The 16,470-nt window shown below is 38.9% G+C and overlaps 1 protein-coding gene and 1 long non-coding RNA gene across 2 annotated transcripts in view; one reads left to right on the top strand and one right to left on the bottom strand.

Moving 5' to 3' along the window:
- Window positions 1-16,470, top strand: part of PRKDC (protein kinase, DNA-activated, catalytic subunit) — a 216,425-nt gene that overhangs the window by 150,793 nt on the left and 49,162 nt on the right. Inside the window, exons 59-63 of the mRNA XM_044744138.2 lie at window positions 1,023-1,238; window positions 5,760-5,872; window positions 7,968-8,099; window positions 11,663-11,842; window positions 15,194-15,399. Coding sequence (XP_044600073.2) covers window positions 1,023-1,238; window positions 5,760-5,872; window positions 7,968-8,099; window positions 11,663-11,842; window positions 15,194-15,399 — 847 coding nt within the window. The remainder of the gene's footprint in view (window positions 1-1,022; window positions 1,239-5,759; window positions 5,873-7,967; window positions 8,100-11,662; window positions 11,843-15,193; window positions 15,400-16,470) is intronic.
- The window catches only part of LOC139039903 (uncharacterized), a 67,982-nt gene that overhangs the window by 12,694 nt on the left and 38,818 nt on the right, over window positions 1-16,470 (bottom strand). The window lies entirely within an intron of this gene.

The raw sequence follows: 16,470 nt of genomic DNA on the forward strand, positions 1-16,470 counted from the left end.
GGGAAAAGGATTGAGGTCCTAGAGCAGTCAAATTCTTAGAGACAGATAGGAGAAGGGTGGGTGCCAGGGGCTTGCGAAGGGAGCAATGGGGAGTTAGTGTTTAATCATGCGGAGTTTCAGTTTGAGAAGATGCAGAAGTTCTGAAGATGGATGAGGGTGATGAACTTGATGCCACAGAACCGTACACTTAAAAATGGTTAAAATCGTCAATTTTATGTTATATATATTTTACCACAATGAAAGAAAAAGAAAAGGATTATTTCTGACTGGGCAAAACAGGAAAAGTTTGAGTACATGTATGTTTTGTTTTGGTTTTGTCCAGAAAAATCTGTTTAGTGCATCAAATTTAAAACCCCTTATCTCAAAAGCAAAGCAGAGCTAGGACAAATTCATTTACTATGTTTATAGTTTATTAAATTTTTCTTTCTCAAATGGACCAACTGTTTCCTTTGATCATCAAACTACAAGGTGTAGAGTAAAATATCAGTCATTTTATATAAACATTTCAGCATTTTTCCTGTATATAAATTTTTTCACGTTCTGTTGGTTCTGGAAATAGGACTAACTTGAATAATTATAATGGAAATTTTATGACACTGATGGTAGAAATCTTATGGTAGATACAAAGCTTTATTCCTGTCATGATCACAGTGGCTTGAAGGAGCAGGGGATGTGTTTTCATTTTACAAATGAGGACGCTTGGGCTTGGATGCCTGAGCTGCCTTGGGTCACTCACTGGTGACCTCATGGAGCCAAGTGTCTTTCTGCTGTGACATGGCTGTTTCCCTTGATGAGCTGTCCCCAGTCACTGTCACAGGTGAGCTCCTTGACGAGCTGTCCCCAGTCACTGTCACAGGTGAGCACTCGAGGCCCCAGATGTCACAAGGATGATGCGCCCCTTCTCTCATGCAGTGTTCTGGCAGTTGGTGCTGCCCCAAGTGCAGCAGCAATGGGGTGTGGGCTGGGCAGTGCTGTGCAGTGCTGGGCATGCTGTGACATGCTCTGGTCATGCCTGTTTGCAGATGGAAGAAGCTCTTTCAATTGGCTGACTGGGAACAGCATTGACCCACTGGTGGATTTTACGGTCTCCTCCTCATCTGATTCTTTGTCTTCCTCCTTGCTGTTTGCTCACAAGAGGAGTGAAAAATCACAGAGAGTACCCTTGAAGTCAGTAGGACCTGATTTTGGGAAAAAAAGGCTGGGCCTTCCAGGGGATGAGGTGGATAACAAAGCAAAAGGTAAAGTAAGATTGCTGAAATGTGTTTAAAATGACCTACCCTCTAAATTAGTGCAGTAGCTTAGATGAAGAAAGCACATTTCTGACTGTATTCACACTTCCTTGTAACCTGTAATTAAGCCCCTTAAAATTTAATTTAGTAAATGTTGTCTAGGCACTTGCCATGTTGAAATCATGATTTTAGGTGCTCCAGAAAAGCTGTTGAGTAAATTGGACTCAATCCATTCATTTAGTGACTTTCTGGAAAATTGGGATGGATAAGGCAATAGCTAGGTGATCATGCGATGAGATAGAATTAATAAGCTAAGTCTCAGAGAGAGAGTTTAAATTCAGTTAGAGAATGGAGAGATCATCAGAAAAGACCTGGTGGAGGAGGTGGCCTTTGAGACTAGACTTGGGGGATTGGGATGCGGGAAGGGAGAGGATGGACAAGGACAGAGATGGAGAAGTGTGGGATGCATTCGGGAGTTGGAAGGGACTCAGATCAGCTCAACCAACATTTATGGTAGCAGGGCCCTGTGGCAGTCTACTCATGCTGGGGGCAAAGGCAAAGACTGCTGAGAAGACAGGCTTGAGGGTATGGGGATGTGGCTTTAGAAAGAAACCACAGCTTTAGGTAATGAACTGAGCAGAGATAGGCACAAGGTCTCTGAATGACCTTCCCTTGGGGAGGTTCCTTTGGAGTGCCTGAGGAGGACTGGCAGGCAGAGGTCAAGGCAACCATAACCTGACCCTAGGTCAGGGCAGGAAGAAGGTGGGGTGAGATGCCAGAGGGCTGAGTGAAAAGTCCTGGCAGAGCTCACAGACCCAACTGCTGAGAGGGCTGGGGTAGAGGTCAGTTTGGAAATTAGCTCTTTACGAGAAATTATGCTCTGAGAGTGAGTGAAAGCCTAGAGGAAGGAAATACGAAGAGAGACAAGGTCCCAAGACAGAACCCTGGGGTAATGACAACATGTGAATTTAGATGTATAGAATTAAAATTAGGAGCAAGGGTAAGTTCCTTTTTATTTAATTGTAGGAACTAAAAACACACAGAAAATACTTTCTGTACTCCCAACCACTCTTTTCACACTTTCATGTCGCAAATCTATGGCTATACACAATTCACTAAATTTAATATGGAGAGGTAAATTAGCCTTCTTTTTGTTCAGAAGTCTTTGAAGGAGGGCTAATGACCCCACTCCCACTCTCTCTCTTCTTCCACACTTGACTCCTTCTCACCAGTCTTCTTTCTTTTACACTCTTCTTCCTCTACCGCTTCTCCTTCAAACCAGTGATCCACCAAGAGTGCCTGGCTCTCTGTCCTTCTGTGTCCATCCTTATAAAAGCACCAAGTTAAAATCAAGTCCCAAAGTGACCATCACCTTCCCATTGCTTATAAATTGTCCCTCTCACACTTTACACCTGCTCATCTCAACCCCTTCCTCCCCCGCTGGCACGTGCAGCCTCCCATGGAGTTGTTAAAGAGAGGTGTACCTTTGTGGTGGTGTGCAGCTCAGTTAACTTATGGTGATTGCTAGTGACTGACTGGACAAGTTGGTTTCTTTACTGAATGGGGATGAGGCACAGAAACAAATGAAAATTGCTGAGGATGATAGCAGTTATTATCTACAACTTAAATTGTTCCATAATCTTTCCCTTTCTACATTTTTAGAGTGAAAAAAATGTCATGGATGATGTAGGTAGAATTGGGGGACTGTGTTTAGAAATTAAATGGGGCCGGCCCGGTGGCACAGTGGTTAAGTTCGCATGTTCCACTTCTCGGCGGCCCAGGGCTCTCCACTTCAGATCCCAGGTGTGGACATGGCACTGCTTGGGAAAAAGCCATGCTGTGGTAGGTGTGCCACATGTAAAGTAGAGGAAGATGGGCACGGATGTTAGCTCAGGGCCGGTCTTCCTCAGCAAAAAGAGGAGGATTGGCAGATGTTTGCTCAGGGCTAATCTTCCTCAAAAAAAAAAACAAAGGAAAGAAATTAAGGAAGATAACAGGTGAAAACTAATGTTTTCCTTAAAAAGTTTTCTATATAGATTTGAAAAAACTCAGTCATAAAATTTAGTTGGTAAAAGGAATGCTAATAGCTGTCTGTTTTAATTCAATTAATATATTTGGGTTTTCCCATGTACCTTTGCAGATTTAAAACATTTCACATACTGTCTTCTTTGGGGCATGTGTATTTTCTTGAGCATGTGGAAGTTCATAAAATATGGTGAATTAACATTTACTATGATACTGTTTTTGTCTTTGAAAGGAAATACAGTTTAAAAACTTGAAATTAAAACAATTAACATATCACTTTTCAACCATTATTTTGTTTAATTCTTTAGTTCCATTTTCTTTAGTTATTTATATCAGAGTGGCTCATGCATGTAGTTTAAAAAGGCAAATACTTCTCCAAAGCTTGTTAGAAGAATCAGCAACCATCCATACCCATTTCCCAAATCCCAGATGCAACCACTCACACCCTTTTAGCCAGGTTTTTGGTATTTACTTCCATATCTTTAAACAGTATTTTTGTATTGCTCTCTTTTTGTCTTTCAATATGAGTCATTCTCTTTTGGCTTTGTATATGGATATTGAGGATTTGGCTCCCTTTTATCCCTTACCCCCATCTGTCACACACACACTCAGGATGAGTTCTGCCTGTGCAGTCTTCCTCTGATATAGTTATGTCTTAGTCTTGGTTTCATCAATATTCAGTTTCCTCATATTTAGACTACATAAATACTATTGTGATTGAGCCATGGGTGCTACTATGATTATTTTTCCTTTCTCATGCAATAATTTTTCCTGGGTATTAATAATTAGTTTGCTGTAGATGCTTAGATTTCTACATATTTATCACCAAAATTCCTCTGAGTTGCATGGTTGTCTTTTACTGTGTTCCAACATATAAATGTTTCATCTTCTTAAAGAAATTTCTCCTGGAGCCTCTGAGCTGCCTTGTTCCAGGTGTCTGCTTAGCTGTCATCTAGAGATTTCCTCCTTATCTTGAGGGTCTGTTTAACCTTCCTGGATCTGATTCTTCTTCCTTGGTTTATTCCTTGTTTTTGGTGGAGCACTCCTCAAGTAGCTTCTTGAGGAAAGGGCTCAGAAGCAGGAAGTTTTTTTGATACCTTGATGGCTGTATGTTGCTTTTGCTGGCACTAACCCCCAAAGGATCATTTAGCTGTATGATTCTGAGTGTGAGCTCATCCGGGTTCCTACTCCCAATGGTTGCAGTTGAGAAACCTGATGTTGTTCTCTTTGTTGGTCCTTTGTAAGAACTGGATCTTTTCTCTCTGGACACTCGTAGGATCTTTTCTTTTAAACCAGTTTTAGGGAATTTCACAGAAGTGTCCTTTGGTGCAGGTCTGTTTTAATCTGTTTTTCTGGGCATAAGGTGGGCCCTTTCAGACTGCTAACTCATATTTTCCAGTTCTGGAATGTTTTTCTTGGGTGATGTTGTTGATGATTTCCTCATCTCACTTTTCTCTTTTTGGAATCCTTTTGCTTGGATATCAGACCTTCTGGATTATCCTTCTAATTTTCTTGATTTTTCCTTTTGCTCTATATTCTGGGAAATCTCTTCAACCTTATCTTCTAATCCTTGCTTTTAAGTTATGATGTCATATTTTTAATTTCCATGAGCTTTTTTGTTCTCTGAACATCCCTTCAGCTCTTGATCAATGGTTGTAATGTTTATCTTATCTTTCTGATAAATGATAATTTTTAAATTTTTCTCCTGAATGGTCTGTGTTGAGCTATTACTCTTTCCCTGTTATTTATTTTGGTTTCTCTCTTTCATATTTGACCATTTCCTGAAAATGTCTGATGATTTTTGGCCTTTTGCTTGTATTCTCAGGTGGGGCACTAAAAGGGCCTGTGGAATAGCTACATATCAGGAGTGTCCTCCCATCGCAGAGGGGAGGCTAGACCGGGACATAAAACCACTGATGTGTCAATATCTTTGTCTGGTCTTTTGTGCTGGTTTATTACCCAGAGGCAAAATCTCCAGTTTCTTGCCTGCGGGCTCCAGGCCTGGGTGCTAGCACTCTGGGGCCCAGTAGGAGGAGGTAGCTCCAGGTTCCAGAAGTCCTTATGGTCACTGCAGTGGCTCTGCCTCCATCCTGCTAGCCTTTTCCACTCATGAGCCCTGTGTCCACTCCCTAGGCTCTGCACTTTGAGCACAAACCACACCTCCTGCTTCAGCCTCACTTCCTCCTTTCCTCTGGAGGTGCCTGGTGCTGCCAGGCCCTAAGCCTTTCAAGTCTTCTCCACTGGTATTGCTTTGTCCCCATTCTCTCCACTGCGACACTAGGATTGGGCTGAGGCTCTTACAGCTTTCTCTTCTCTGGCTTCCAAAACTGATTAGCCTCCCCTCTGTTGTTCTCTGTTCTTCATAGGCTTATGTCATTAAAAAAAAAACAACTAAATAAAAGTAAAAAATGGAGATAAGCATTCTCACTTCTATTTTAGAGGATTCTGGGAAGGAGGTGAAGGTTGAATAGGCCATGTGTGATGAACCTGCTTTGTATTCTTCAGGTACAGACAATCGGGCAGAAATATTAAGATTACGGAGACGATTTTTAAAGGACCGAGAAAAGCTCAGTTTGATTTATGCCAGAAAAGGTGTTGTTGAACAAAAACGAGAGAAGGTTTGTATCTTTTTCAAGAAAACAGTTCGTCAGAAATACCTATTTTATTTCAAAAGATATATAGTAAGGAAATAAGCTTCCTTTCAGATATTGCTTCCAGTATTGGTCTACGAACCAAAATTACAGAAGCAGTGCTTATGAGTTAAAGTTATTTATGGACCAAAGTCTCCTTTGACTAATGTAGATGTAAAGGGTGTTCATGACTCACTGATGAGGTTGTGGAAATCTTGGAGTGAAGCCTGTGTGGGCCATCCCCTGAGTCTCACAGGCACTGCCAGGACCCCATCTCTGCCACTTGGCTCAGCCTGTCATGGCAACTTTGCTTTGTTCCTCTCTGTACAGACTGGCTTTCTCCATGTGGTGGGAACTTGACCACCCATCATTCCTGAATTTTACATCGTACAACTTTACCTGCTGGAAAGGGATTGGCCCCACCCTACCTTAAGCCCAGAGCCTTGACCCACCTTGGGTTGGACGCCACTGTGGGACCAATAAACTGTGGTCGGAGGGGTGAGGCCACATTACAGCCAGCCACTCTCCTGGAGGTGCCTAGATGTGGAGGAAATAGTGAGCCCAGAGGAAAGGGCAGGCAGGGCAGAGATGGTCCAGAGCTGTCCACTGCAGGCAGTGATTTGAGACACAAGTGTGTCATGAATTAATAGTAAACGTTTCTCAAAATGTGGAAGTAATAGAAGAATTTGTTTAGCCATAGCTTCAATATTACTTATAAATCAGTAATTATGACAAAAGTTTCAAGAAAGGAAGACTAGGTTATGAATACAAGACCCTGTCTTTGTTCTAATTCATTTTAAATCCTCAACCACTTAATTAACTTCTAGTCTGAGAATGAAGTGCTTGAATGGTTCCACTGTATCTTCTGTGGGGAGAATATGTACTTTTCATCTTCTTCTTGTCTCTGTAACTACAACTATTCTTTTGAAGATGAGGGTCCAAAGTCAGTGTCCTAAGGTCATCCCATGCCCCTTCTTATTGCCCATCACACCTGGAGGGTGTTCTGTTTTGCCCACTCAGAGAAGTAGCTCTGGGTTCCTAATTAAACCTGAAACCTAAGAAGGCATGCCTGAAGAAATGATACCTAGTCAGCAAAAGGAAGAGGTAAAACCAGAATTGTTGGATAGAAGTCGCAGGGAGGTATTTTGGCCTGATACAAAGAAGGTCTTTTTATGATGAATAAATGTTAAACGCCCTGCTGTGTGAGGCCATGCATTCCCTCTGACACAGGTGTTCTAGTCTGGAGTGACTGACCACTCATTAAGAATGGCATGGAGATAATCAGAAGGCCATGCACTGTGGTTGTTTATTTGTTGGACTGTTGTGCTCAATGTCAGGCATTCCTCTTGATAGTGATATAGAGGTGAATGGAATAGTAGCACTCATGGAGCTACAATCCAGTGTGTACAACAGAGAAGAGGAATGAATGAGTTAAGATTATAACCTGTGCAGTGTCAGAAATTAACCAAGTGACGAACGTGTGTGGGGAAGACCTGTTAAAGGAGGTAGTGAGGGAAGCCTCTTTGAAGAGCTGAGATCTGAGATGGGAAGCAAACGATGAGTGAAAAGCTGTAGAAATCCATTCCAGGCAAAGAGATGAACAAGCACCCATGGACCTGCGTCGGGGAGAGTTGGGGGATTGACTAAGAAGCAGTGAGTCACACTGGAAAGCCAGTGTGAGTGGATGAGCAGGGCCAGGAAGAGCAGGGTGTTGGTGAGGCTATGGTGATCATGCTGGGCCTTATACCCAAGGTTTCTTTTAAGAGTAATTAAAAGGAAATATAGCCCTCTGATCTATGGCTTTAAAAAGTTTTAAATCAAGTTCTCTGATTTTACAAATATTCAGATTTATTAGTTTTTAATAAATCTTTAAATAGTCTTTTCATTGCTTGTCTGACATAGTGATTTTTATTTTGGATTTATCGTCTACCATACACTGGTAATGACTAAACCGTTTGGGTAAAAATTGTCATCGATTCACGTTTATATTGAAGATAGGTACTAACAGTTTTATTAGCTCATGCACTATTGATTTTCTTAAATAAGAGTTCTAATCTTCCTTCTCTGGTTCTAATGATTATAGGAGATCAAGAGTGAGTTAAAAATGAAGCACGATGCCCAAGTCATTCTGTACAGAAGTTACCGTCAAGGAGACCTTCCTGACATTCAGATTAAATACAGCAGCCTGATCACTCCCTTGCAAGCTGTGGCCCAGGTTGGTTCTTGAACCTGCGTTTTCTATTGACAGATAAAAACTGTTTAACAGTTCCAGGGGCCTACTGTGTGTAAGGTAAAATGATTGAGGCTACACTATATCATGAATGAGATGTTGATTTGTCCTAAACAATGGACTTGGTTAAAAGATCTTGTTCCAAGTCTTCGCTCTCCCATTACCTGGCTCCAAAACTTCTTTTCATGTGGTGAGGCTCTGATTTAGACTCATCTGCAAGATAGATAGCCCTGAAGTTGGGGTCCTTGTCAAGTCACTTAATGCTCTGAGCCACAGTGTCTTCATCCATAAAATCAGAGAGTGAAATCTTTTTTTTTTTTTACCAATAATGTTGGTCAGAATAAATTAATGTGTGAAACATCATTGTAAACTTCAAGGTGCTAAGCCACTTAAGTCATTGCTTATACAAAATCCTTTCTTGGGGGAGGATCAGGAGAGGATTAGTTTATCAGTGGTGTTGGTATTCTTCCTTCTCTGTTAATTCTCTTAATAGCAGAAGACTGGAAATATTTTTCTATCATTAGGGTATAAAAGTATTGAGAGTGAATGAAGTTTTCTAGCTTAATTCTTTGACAAAAACAGGATGTTTATCCTCCAAAAGCCTGAGTAAGATTCTTTTGACTTTTATTGAAGTAATTTTTAAAATTTGAGTATTATTATTTTTATATTATGGTAATTACATATATATATAGTGTATTATTATTATGCTGGCAACTAAAATATAATGCTTTATATTTTATTGTACTTAAATTTCTAGTACAAATATGGATTATAATATTGATTATAATAATGGGTTATATCTGCATGGCCCTTTACTATTTTTTAAGCTTTTTATTTAATCTAAGTAATTATAGGGCCCAGCCAGTGGTGCAACGGTTAAGTTCTCATGTTCCGCCTCTCGGCGGCCCAGGGTTCACAGGTTTGGATGCCGGGTGCGGACATGGCACTGCTTGGCAAAAACCATGCTGTGGTAGGTATCCCACGTATAAAGTGGAGGAAGATGGGCATGGATGTTAGGACCAGTCTTCCTCAGCAAAAAGAGGAGGATTGGCAGTAGTTAGCTCAGGGCTCATCTTCCTCAAAAAAAAAATAAAAAACAAAAAAATAAGTAATTATAGTTTGACAGGAATTTGCAAAAATAGTCTGTAGTCCCACCCACCCTTTACCTAGCCTCCCCCAGTGGTGATATCTTACATAACCATAGTATATTATTAAGACCTAGATATTAACATTAGTATGACAGTGTTAACTAGACTGCAGACCTTGGTCAGTTTCATCATTTTTCTCTGCATTCATGTGTGTGTGTGAGACTCTGTGCAGTTTTATTCCACATAGAAATTCATGTTAACTGTCATCACAGTGCAGCCCTTGATTATTAGGGAGTGCTTTCACATTTCTCTCATTAGATTCTCCTAGTAATTTTGTGACATAAAGGCAGTTGTTAGACACATTTACAGATGAAGAATTAAAAGTTAGCAAAGAATGGCTAATATGGCTAAAGCCATATGTCTTACTGTGTGTGGAGCAAGGGCAAGACCCCTCTGTGTTTTGATACCTGGTCCAGTGCTTTTTCTGCGCTCCCACTGTTTCTCAGTTTTTCTAGTGCCTTGCACACATGTACTCACATCACTGCCTTAAAAATGATGTTGACACCTTCACTCCTAGGCATGATTTGCATCTGTCCATGCTGGAGAGGTATGTGGTATATAATGATGGTAGCAGGTTAGCAAGCCTGAGACTGTTGAGAGACCTATGTCCAAGTCAAGTCATCTCATTTGTGCTTGGAAAAAATAAAGATGGTGTATATTGTTTTGAAAAAGCATGACTACAAAAAAAAAAAGAAAAGAAAAAGCCTGACTACATTTGTTTCTTTTCTTTAAGCAGGAATGTGTTCCTTTATATTTTTCAAATTCCAATACTTTATTTATTCAACAAATGTTTATCTATGGAGCAACTCCTTTTGTATGCTAGGGACTGTTCTAAGCACAGGGGTACACGTTAGACAAAACAGGTGAGGCCCCCTCTGCTGTCCTGGGGTGCCATTCTTCATCATGAGCCTCATGTGAAGAGAAGTAAAGAGGATCATGTAAACAAGCAATTACAGGACCTGTCCTGCAGCAGCATCCCATTGCTCTGAAGAAGTTATTTGTCTTAAGTACCACTGCCATTATTGGAAGAGAATGAACATGTGGAACTCTCTGGGAAATGAAGGAATTTGTACACAAAACTCAAGAATCAGTGAGTTGTAGATATGGAAGCCTGTCTGCTACATGTTAAGTGAAAAAAGCAGGTTACCAAACAATAGACACCATATAAAAGAGTGTGCATGTCAGTAAAAGACCAACCTGTGGCAGTGACTGCCTCCATGCAGTGTATGTATAGGTTATATATATTTTCTTCTTTTTTCGTGATCCATATTTTCTAAAATTTTATATAGCTTTTTATAAGACAAATACGTTACTTTAAATTAATAAAGAACAAATCCAGTTTTACTTTTATTCAGACACTTCTATCAAGCAAAATAATTTTAAATTTTGTTTATTCATGCATTCACACCTTTATTTAAAAAATAGACACTGCATGCTGTGAACTGTTGTTAGTCCTGGTGTCATAGACACAAATAAAAGATAATGTTTCTATGATCATGGAGTGTGAGGGTTAAAGCTGTAATACGGCAGGTAGTGTGCTGTTACAGCTGAATGGCCCAAACATGAAAAACACAGAATGGCTACTGATGGTTTAACAGTTTAAAGGGTCATAATGCTGGAACTTTGAAAATTAAAATTGGCATTTAAGTTCATCAGTTACTTATCTTAAGCTTCACTATGATGCAGATGTGAGGGTAATACCTAAAAATCTAATTTAATTTGTCTCCAAGGTCTTACCAATTACTGCATTGAGCATTTGACATGCATTATCTTCACCACAACCCTGTGAGATGTTCTGCTATCCTCGTTTTATATTTTAATTTTTTTCTTTTTTTAATGATTGGCCCTAGCTAACATCTGTTGCCAATCTTTTTTTTTCTTCTTCTTCTCCCCAAAGCCCCCCAGTACATAGTTGTGTATTTTAGTTGTGGTCCTTCTAGTTGTGCTATGTGGGACGCCACCTCAGCATGGCTTGATGAGCGTGCTAGGTCTGCACCCAGCATCTGAACCAGCAAAACCCTGGGCCACCAAAGTGGAGCACGCGAACTTAACCACTCAGCCACAGGGCTGGCCCCTGTTATCCCATTTTAAAGATGAGGAATCTGAAGGCCCGGACTCACTCGGGAGTTAAGCTATGGGTTACGTATGTGATTAAGCCAGCTTTTAGATTCATACTTCTGGGTCAAAATCCATGCTATCAAACCTTTTATAAGGCATGTGTCAAATGGATATATTTGGTTAAATTCCAAATACTACCCTTGTCAATGCCTGTTAAAACTTTCTAAATAGAATTGAGATGTATAGTAGATTGTCTGCAACAGTTTGTATTTTCAAGTAATTGGTGAATTATAGCATTTTTACTTCAGATCTCAATTTGTCTTTGTTTTGAATATTTTACAGAGAGACCCAATAATTGCAAAGCAGCTCTTTGGCAGCTTGTTTTCTGGAATTATAAAAGAGATGGATAAATATAAGACCATGTCTGAAAAAAACAACATTACTCAGAAGTTGCTCCAGGACTTCAATAATTTTCTTAACACCACTGTCTCTTTCTTTCCACCTTTCATCTCCTGTATCCAGGTAAAAGTTGCGCTTCATAAAATATGCCTTCTCATCATAATAACTTTGTTTCACAAGTTCAAACACAAGGTGTTTAACAGAATGGATGTACTCGATTTGGGTTACCTCTTCCCAGATGGGTAGATGTAATTTATCTGTATTTTTTTTAAACCCTTATATATGACAGAATAATCAGACATTAAATTTGGTATAAAAATGTTCTCATCTTTAATAAGCCAGTCCCTTCGGTATTTTGGTTGAACTCTGCATGTTGTTTAGCTGTTTTTCCTTATGTCGTGTTTCACCAAATTCTATCCTGCCTCCTGACTGCCTTCAAGAGATGTTGACTGAGCACATGCTTTGCTGTTCTCAATGATGAGGACACAGTCATGAAGAGGCACAAATTCCTACCCTCCTAGAACTTACAGTCCAGATGGGTAGCAGACAATAAACAGACAAATGCAGAAGATAACATGAAGTAGTAGTAAGTGTCATAGAACTTGAGTAATATAGAAGTATTAAAGTAATGTAGGGTAGTAATGAAACAGCTCAGGAGACAGCCCGTTGATCGGGGTCAGGTGTATGTACCATTACAGATACTTAGATGGAGTCATCAGAGAAGACCTTTGTAATTAGGCAGTACTTTTTTCATATAGGAAATATTTTCTTTGCCATTCAAAACATGGATCATTACAAAGTCCCTGATAGAAAATCTCTTTGATTCATTCTAGTATTTTTGTAACTAGTAATGTCCCTGGAGTAATTAAAAAACTATATCCTTTAGTACAACTTACCAGTAGCTTTGGTTTGCCAACTTATTGGATAATAATTCCCTGAGATGAAGTACTAGTTTTTCTTTTTTTTTCTTTTTGATGCAGCATGAAACTATTAATATAGTTTCTTATTATGTATTAGTTCTATTTTTATTGGTTTGTAATTTGCAAGTAAAGTTCCTTCAGTGTTTTTCTCTCAGCCACACTAAAGATAAGTTTTGAGAAATTGTGTTGAATTGGCCAGTATTTCAAAATAAGTTTCTCTTTACATTGTAGTCTGAAGTGATTTTTAAAATCTCACTTCCTAGTTTTGTCCCTATATTTATTTAAAAAACTAGTTTTTCCATTGTTGTGTAGGAGAATCATGAACCATCATTAAGTCTGTAAGTAACTTCTCCTCACCCTGGAGCTTGTTATTTGGCACTGACCATGAAGAAAGCAGCATGAATGTAAGTCAGTGCCTGCAGTCTGCAGCATTTGCTACTGTGAGTTTCTAGTTATGATTCATATCTGAAACCACAACTATGTTCTCTCTCCATGACATCATAGTGTGTTTGGCATAGCATTCGTATGACTTCTTGTTTAGCAAGGATGACTGTCTCTTGGAGATACCACTGCCCTACCATGACTTCCCCAAATGAGTTTTGTCTGTGGCATATCCTGTATTTGTCAGACTATCCTAACTCTAACCTTCCAGTTGGAAGAAAAATCCATTCAGCTGTTTTTCCACGATGCGTTTAGTGACTGGCAAACAGACATTAATTTGGTACCCTACATTTATGCTATTCATTGCTTGTTTGATCTTTATATAAAATTTTGATTTTCTTTACAAAAACACTTGTTGAGGGTATTCTATATGCAAATCTCTATTTAAGAACGATGGAATATTTGAAATGAAGAAATGACCCCTGGCTTCACCTAATACAATGAGATAAAGGTACAAACAAGGAGTATTGTTACTAATTCCATTAGATGTCAACATTTTAAAAATTAGGCTTCATTACTTTGTTCTATTTTGGAATTTATAAGAAGTAAAATTGGTTGGCTGAAGTTTTTTTGCTTAGCAAATCATTCTTTATAAAGTAAAATGATACTGTCAGCAAGATTATACACAACAGTCAGTCTTCTTGAAAAGAGAATTACAGACTCATTTAAATTTTGAGCACACATTTATATAGAGAGAAATGATATCCCAATAATAGTTGTTTATTTATTAAAACCGTTTCACAAAAGACTTCTCTTGGGCAAATAGGAATAAATCCTAAGCTGCATGCAGTCAGGGACAACATGTTTACCACAATGTCTGAAGTATAGAAGGCATTCAGTTAATATTTGTATAATGAAGGGATTACTTGAAAATTAAATATATATTGGGCCAGCCCTGGTGGCCTAGTGGTTAAGTTCAATGCACTCTGCTTTGGTGGCCCAGATTTGGTTCCCAGGCGTGGACCTACACAACTCGTCAGCGGTAATGCTGTGGTGGTGGTCCATATGCAAAATAGGTGAAGACTGGCAAGAGATGTTAGCTCAGGGTGAATCTTCCCCAACAAAAAAAAGACAACTTTAAAAATATCCTGGGCTTCCCTGTCCAAATTAGAATGGTGTTATCTCAAAAGCTGACACCTCAACTATGTTATTAATTGCTTTGTTTTTAATTTCATATGTTATTAATTGAAATAGAATTTTATTTGGATTTTCTTTCCTGTACCTCTAGTTCCTTCTCTGAATGAGGAACATTTTTGTTTGTTTGCTTACTTTGGAGAATCTGTATTCTTCCAAGACCAATAATATAAAACTCAGGTTGGCTTGGTAGTAACTTGGTCAGACTTAGCAAGGGGTCCTTGTATGACACAGCTGCAAGGATGGCAGGAAAAGGCTGGTGTGGATGTATGGGGATGACTGTCTTCCAGAAATCTGCGTGTGTGTCCATGCACAGACACATACATAAGACCTGAATGCCCATGTTTTCTTCCAGTCTAGTGCAAATTTCTTCCATTTAGTGCAAATGTTGTCACACTATTCATATTGTTTTCAATATTGATGTGGGGCTTATTTTTCATTATTTTCATAATTAGAGAACTCTCAAATTGAGAGTTACAAAGTAAAGGTCAATATAATAGTTCCTGAAATCCTGTATTCAATATTATTAAATAAGTTAGCCCCTGGGTGGAAAAAGATGGAAAAAATGATGTTGAATAGAACAACAGAGGTGAATGTACCTACTTTTTGGTGATTGGATATGAAATCTTTGTGTTTCAACTGCTTTGAAAACATATCTATTCAGGCTAAATATTCCTGGAAACTGCAATTGTTGTTTGGATATATAGAATATACATAAAAATCTTCATATTTTACTAGTGGTTTCCTTGCTTTAAGTTAATCCATGGATTAGAAGTGTAAAAATAAAAGGTCATCTCCTCCTTTGAGCAAATCAAATGTTAAGGAAAATTTGTTAATAGAATTACACAGAGAAACTTTTGGTTGTATCACTACTTACATCAAAACTTTCTTTTATGTTTAGCAAAATGATTTATTCACTTGTGATGATATGGGCAAAGTACCACAGGCTAAATAGCTACATGTGTTTGTGGTTTCACAGGAAATTAGTTGCCAACACGCAGACTTGCTGAGCCTCAACCCAGCTTCTGTCAGTGCCAGCTGCCTGGCCAGTCTGCAGCAGCCTGTAGGCGTCTGCCTTCTGGAGGAGGCCTTGCTCCACCTGCTGCCTGAAGAGCCACCTGCCAAGCGAGTTCGAGGGAGACCCTGTCTCTACCCTGATTTTGTCAGATGGATGGAACTTGCTAAGTAAGCTCTGTGATGCAGATATTGTTGGGAAAACAGTGAATTTAACCAAAGTAATACAGAAAAATCTTGGCTTTATTTTGGCAGAAAATGAACAAATCAAGTTGATAGTAACAGTCTATGAAATTTTTTGAAAAATCTTTCAGCCTGAGTACCATTCCTTGAGTCAAGGATAGTTGTCATGATGAGGAATGTATTGCTCAAGGAAAGAGAACATTAATTAAACCTTTTAATTTCTTTCAAATGTACTACAGTCTTTTTTTTCCTACATAGTGTGGTTGTAACTTACAGTTCCTAGTGTTTTATATGTTTTTGCTGCTTTGCTAAATCGAATAGAGAATGACTTATTTTCAGCAGGACTTAAAATTTTGGAAACAATTTAATCCAATTATTTTGTTTATTTGGGAAAAACAAATTCCGTTTTGTGGTTATGCCAGTTTGCATTATGTCTTGATTCTTCCCTTATCTGTGGTTTTGTCATAAGAAAACCAATGCCTGATTTTGAGGAGAATGTTGGATTAGGTTGAAATTTAATTTGAACTTTGATTTTATAGCACTGATTTTTAGATCTCCAGGTTCTATGAGAAAAAAAGAGTAAAGGTGAGGGTGAGGCATCCTTGCACTTCTCTCTCTTTTATAGTCATTTCTCTCTTCCTTTCTGAATTGGCGCTGTGAGTGAGGAGGGCGTTGTTTCAGGTGCTGAGAAGAATTAAAATATGAATTAGACATTTCTCACAAACTCACGAAACTAGCCATGTTTTGTGTAGGAAATGTATACCTATATGCTTAACTAACCATAACATGAAGTACGAGGTAGTGAGTTCTCTGAGAGGCAAGGTAAATGCTGGGGCAGTTCAGAGATTGTCTCTTAGCTAACACTGATTCACACAAGAGCCATCTTTATCCTGTTGTTTCAGATGTACAAGAGAACAGCAAGTAACACTGTGTGTATATATAGTGTTTCCAGGGAGTGAGAAACTCATATAATGTGTTTTTCCTGGGTCAATGAAGCACACAACTTTTAAGGGCCTAAACTTTAAACTTTTTTTTATAACTTCATTTGATACTTCCTCA

The sequence above is a fragment of the Equus asinus genome, chromosome 12 (genome assembly GCF_041296235.1).
Source record: "Equus asinus isolate D_3611 breed Donkey chromosome 12, EquAss-T2T_v2, whole genome shotgun sequence".
NCBI lineage: Eukaryota > Metazoa > Chordata > Mammalia > Perissodactyla > Equidae > Equus > Equus asinus.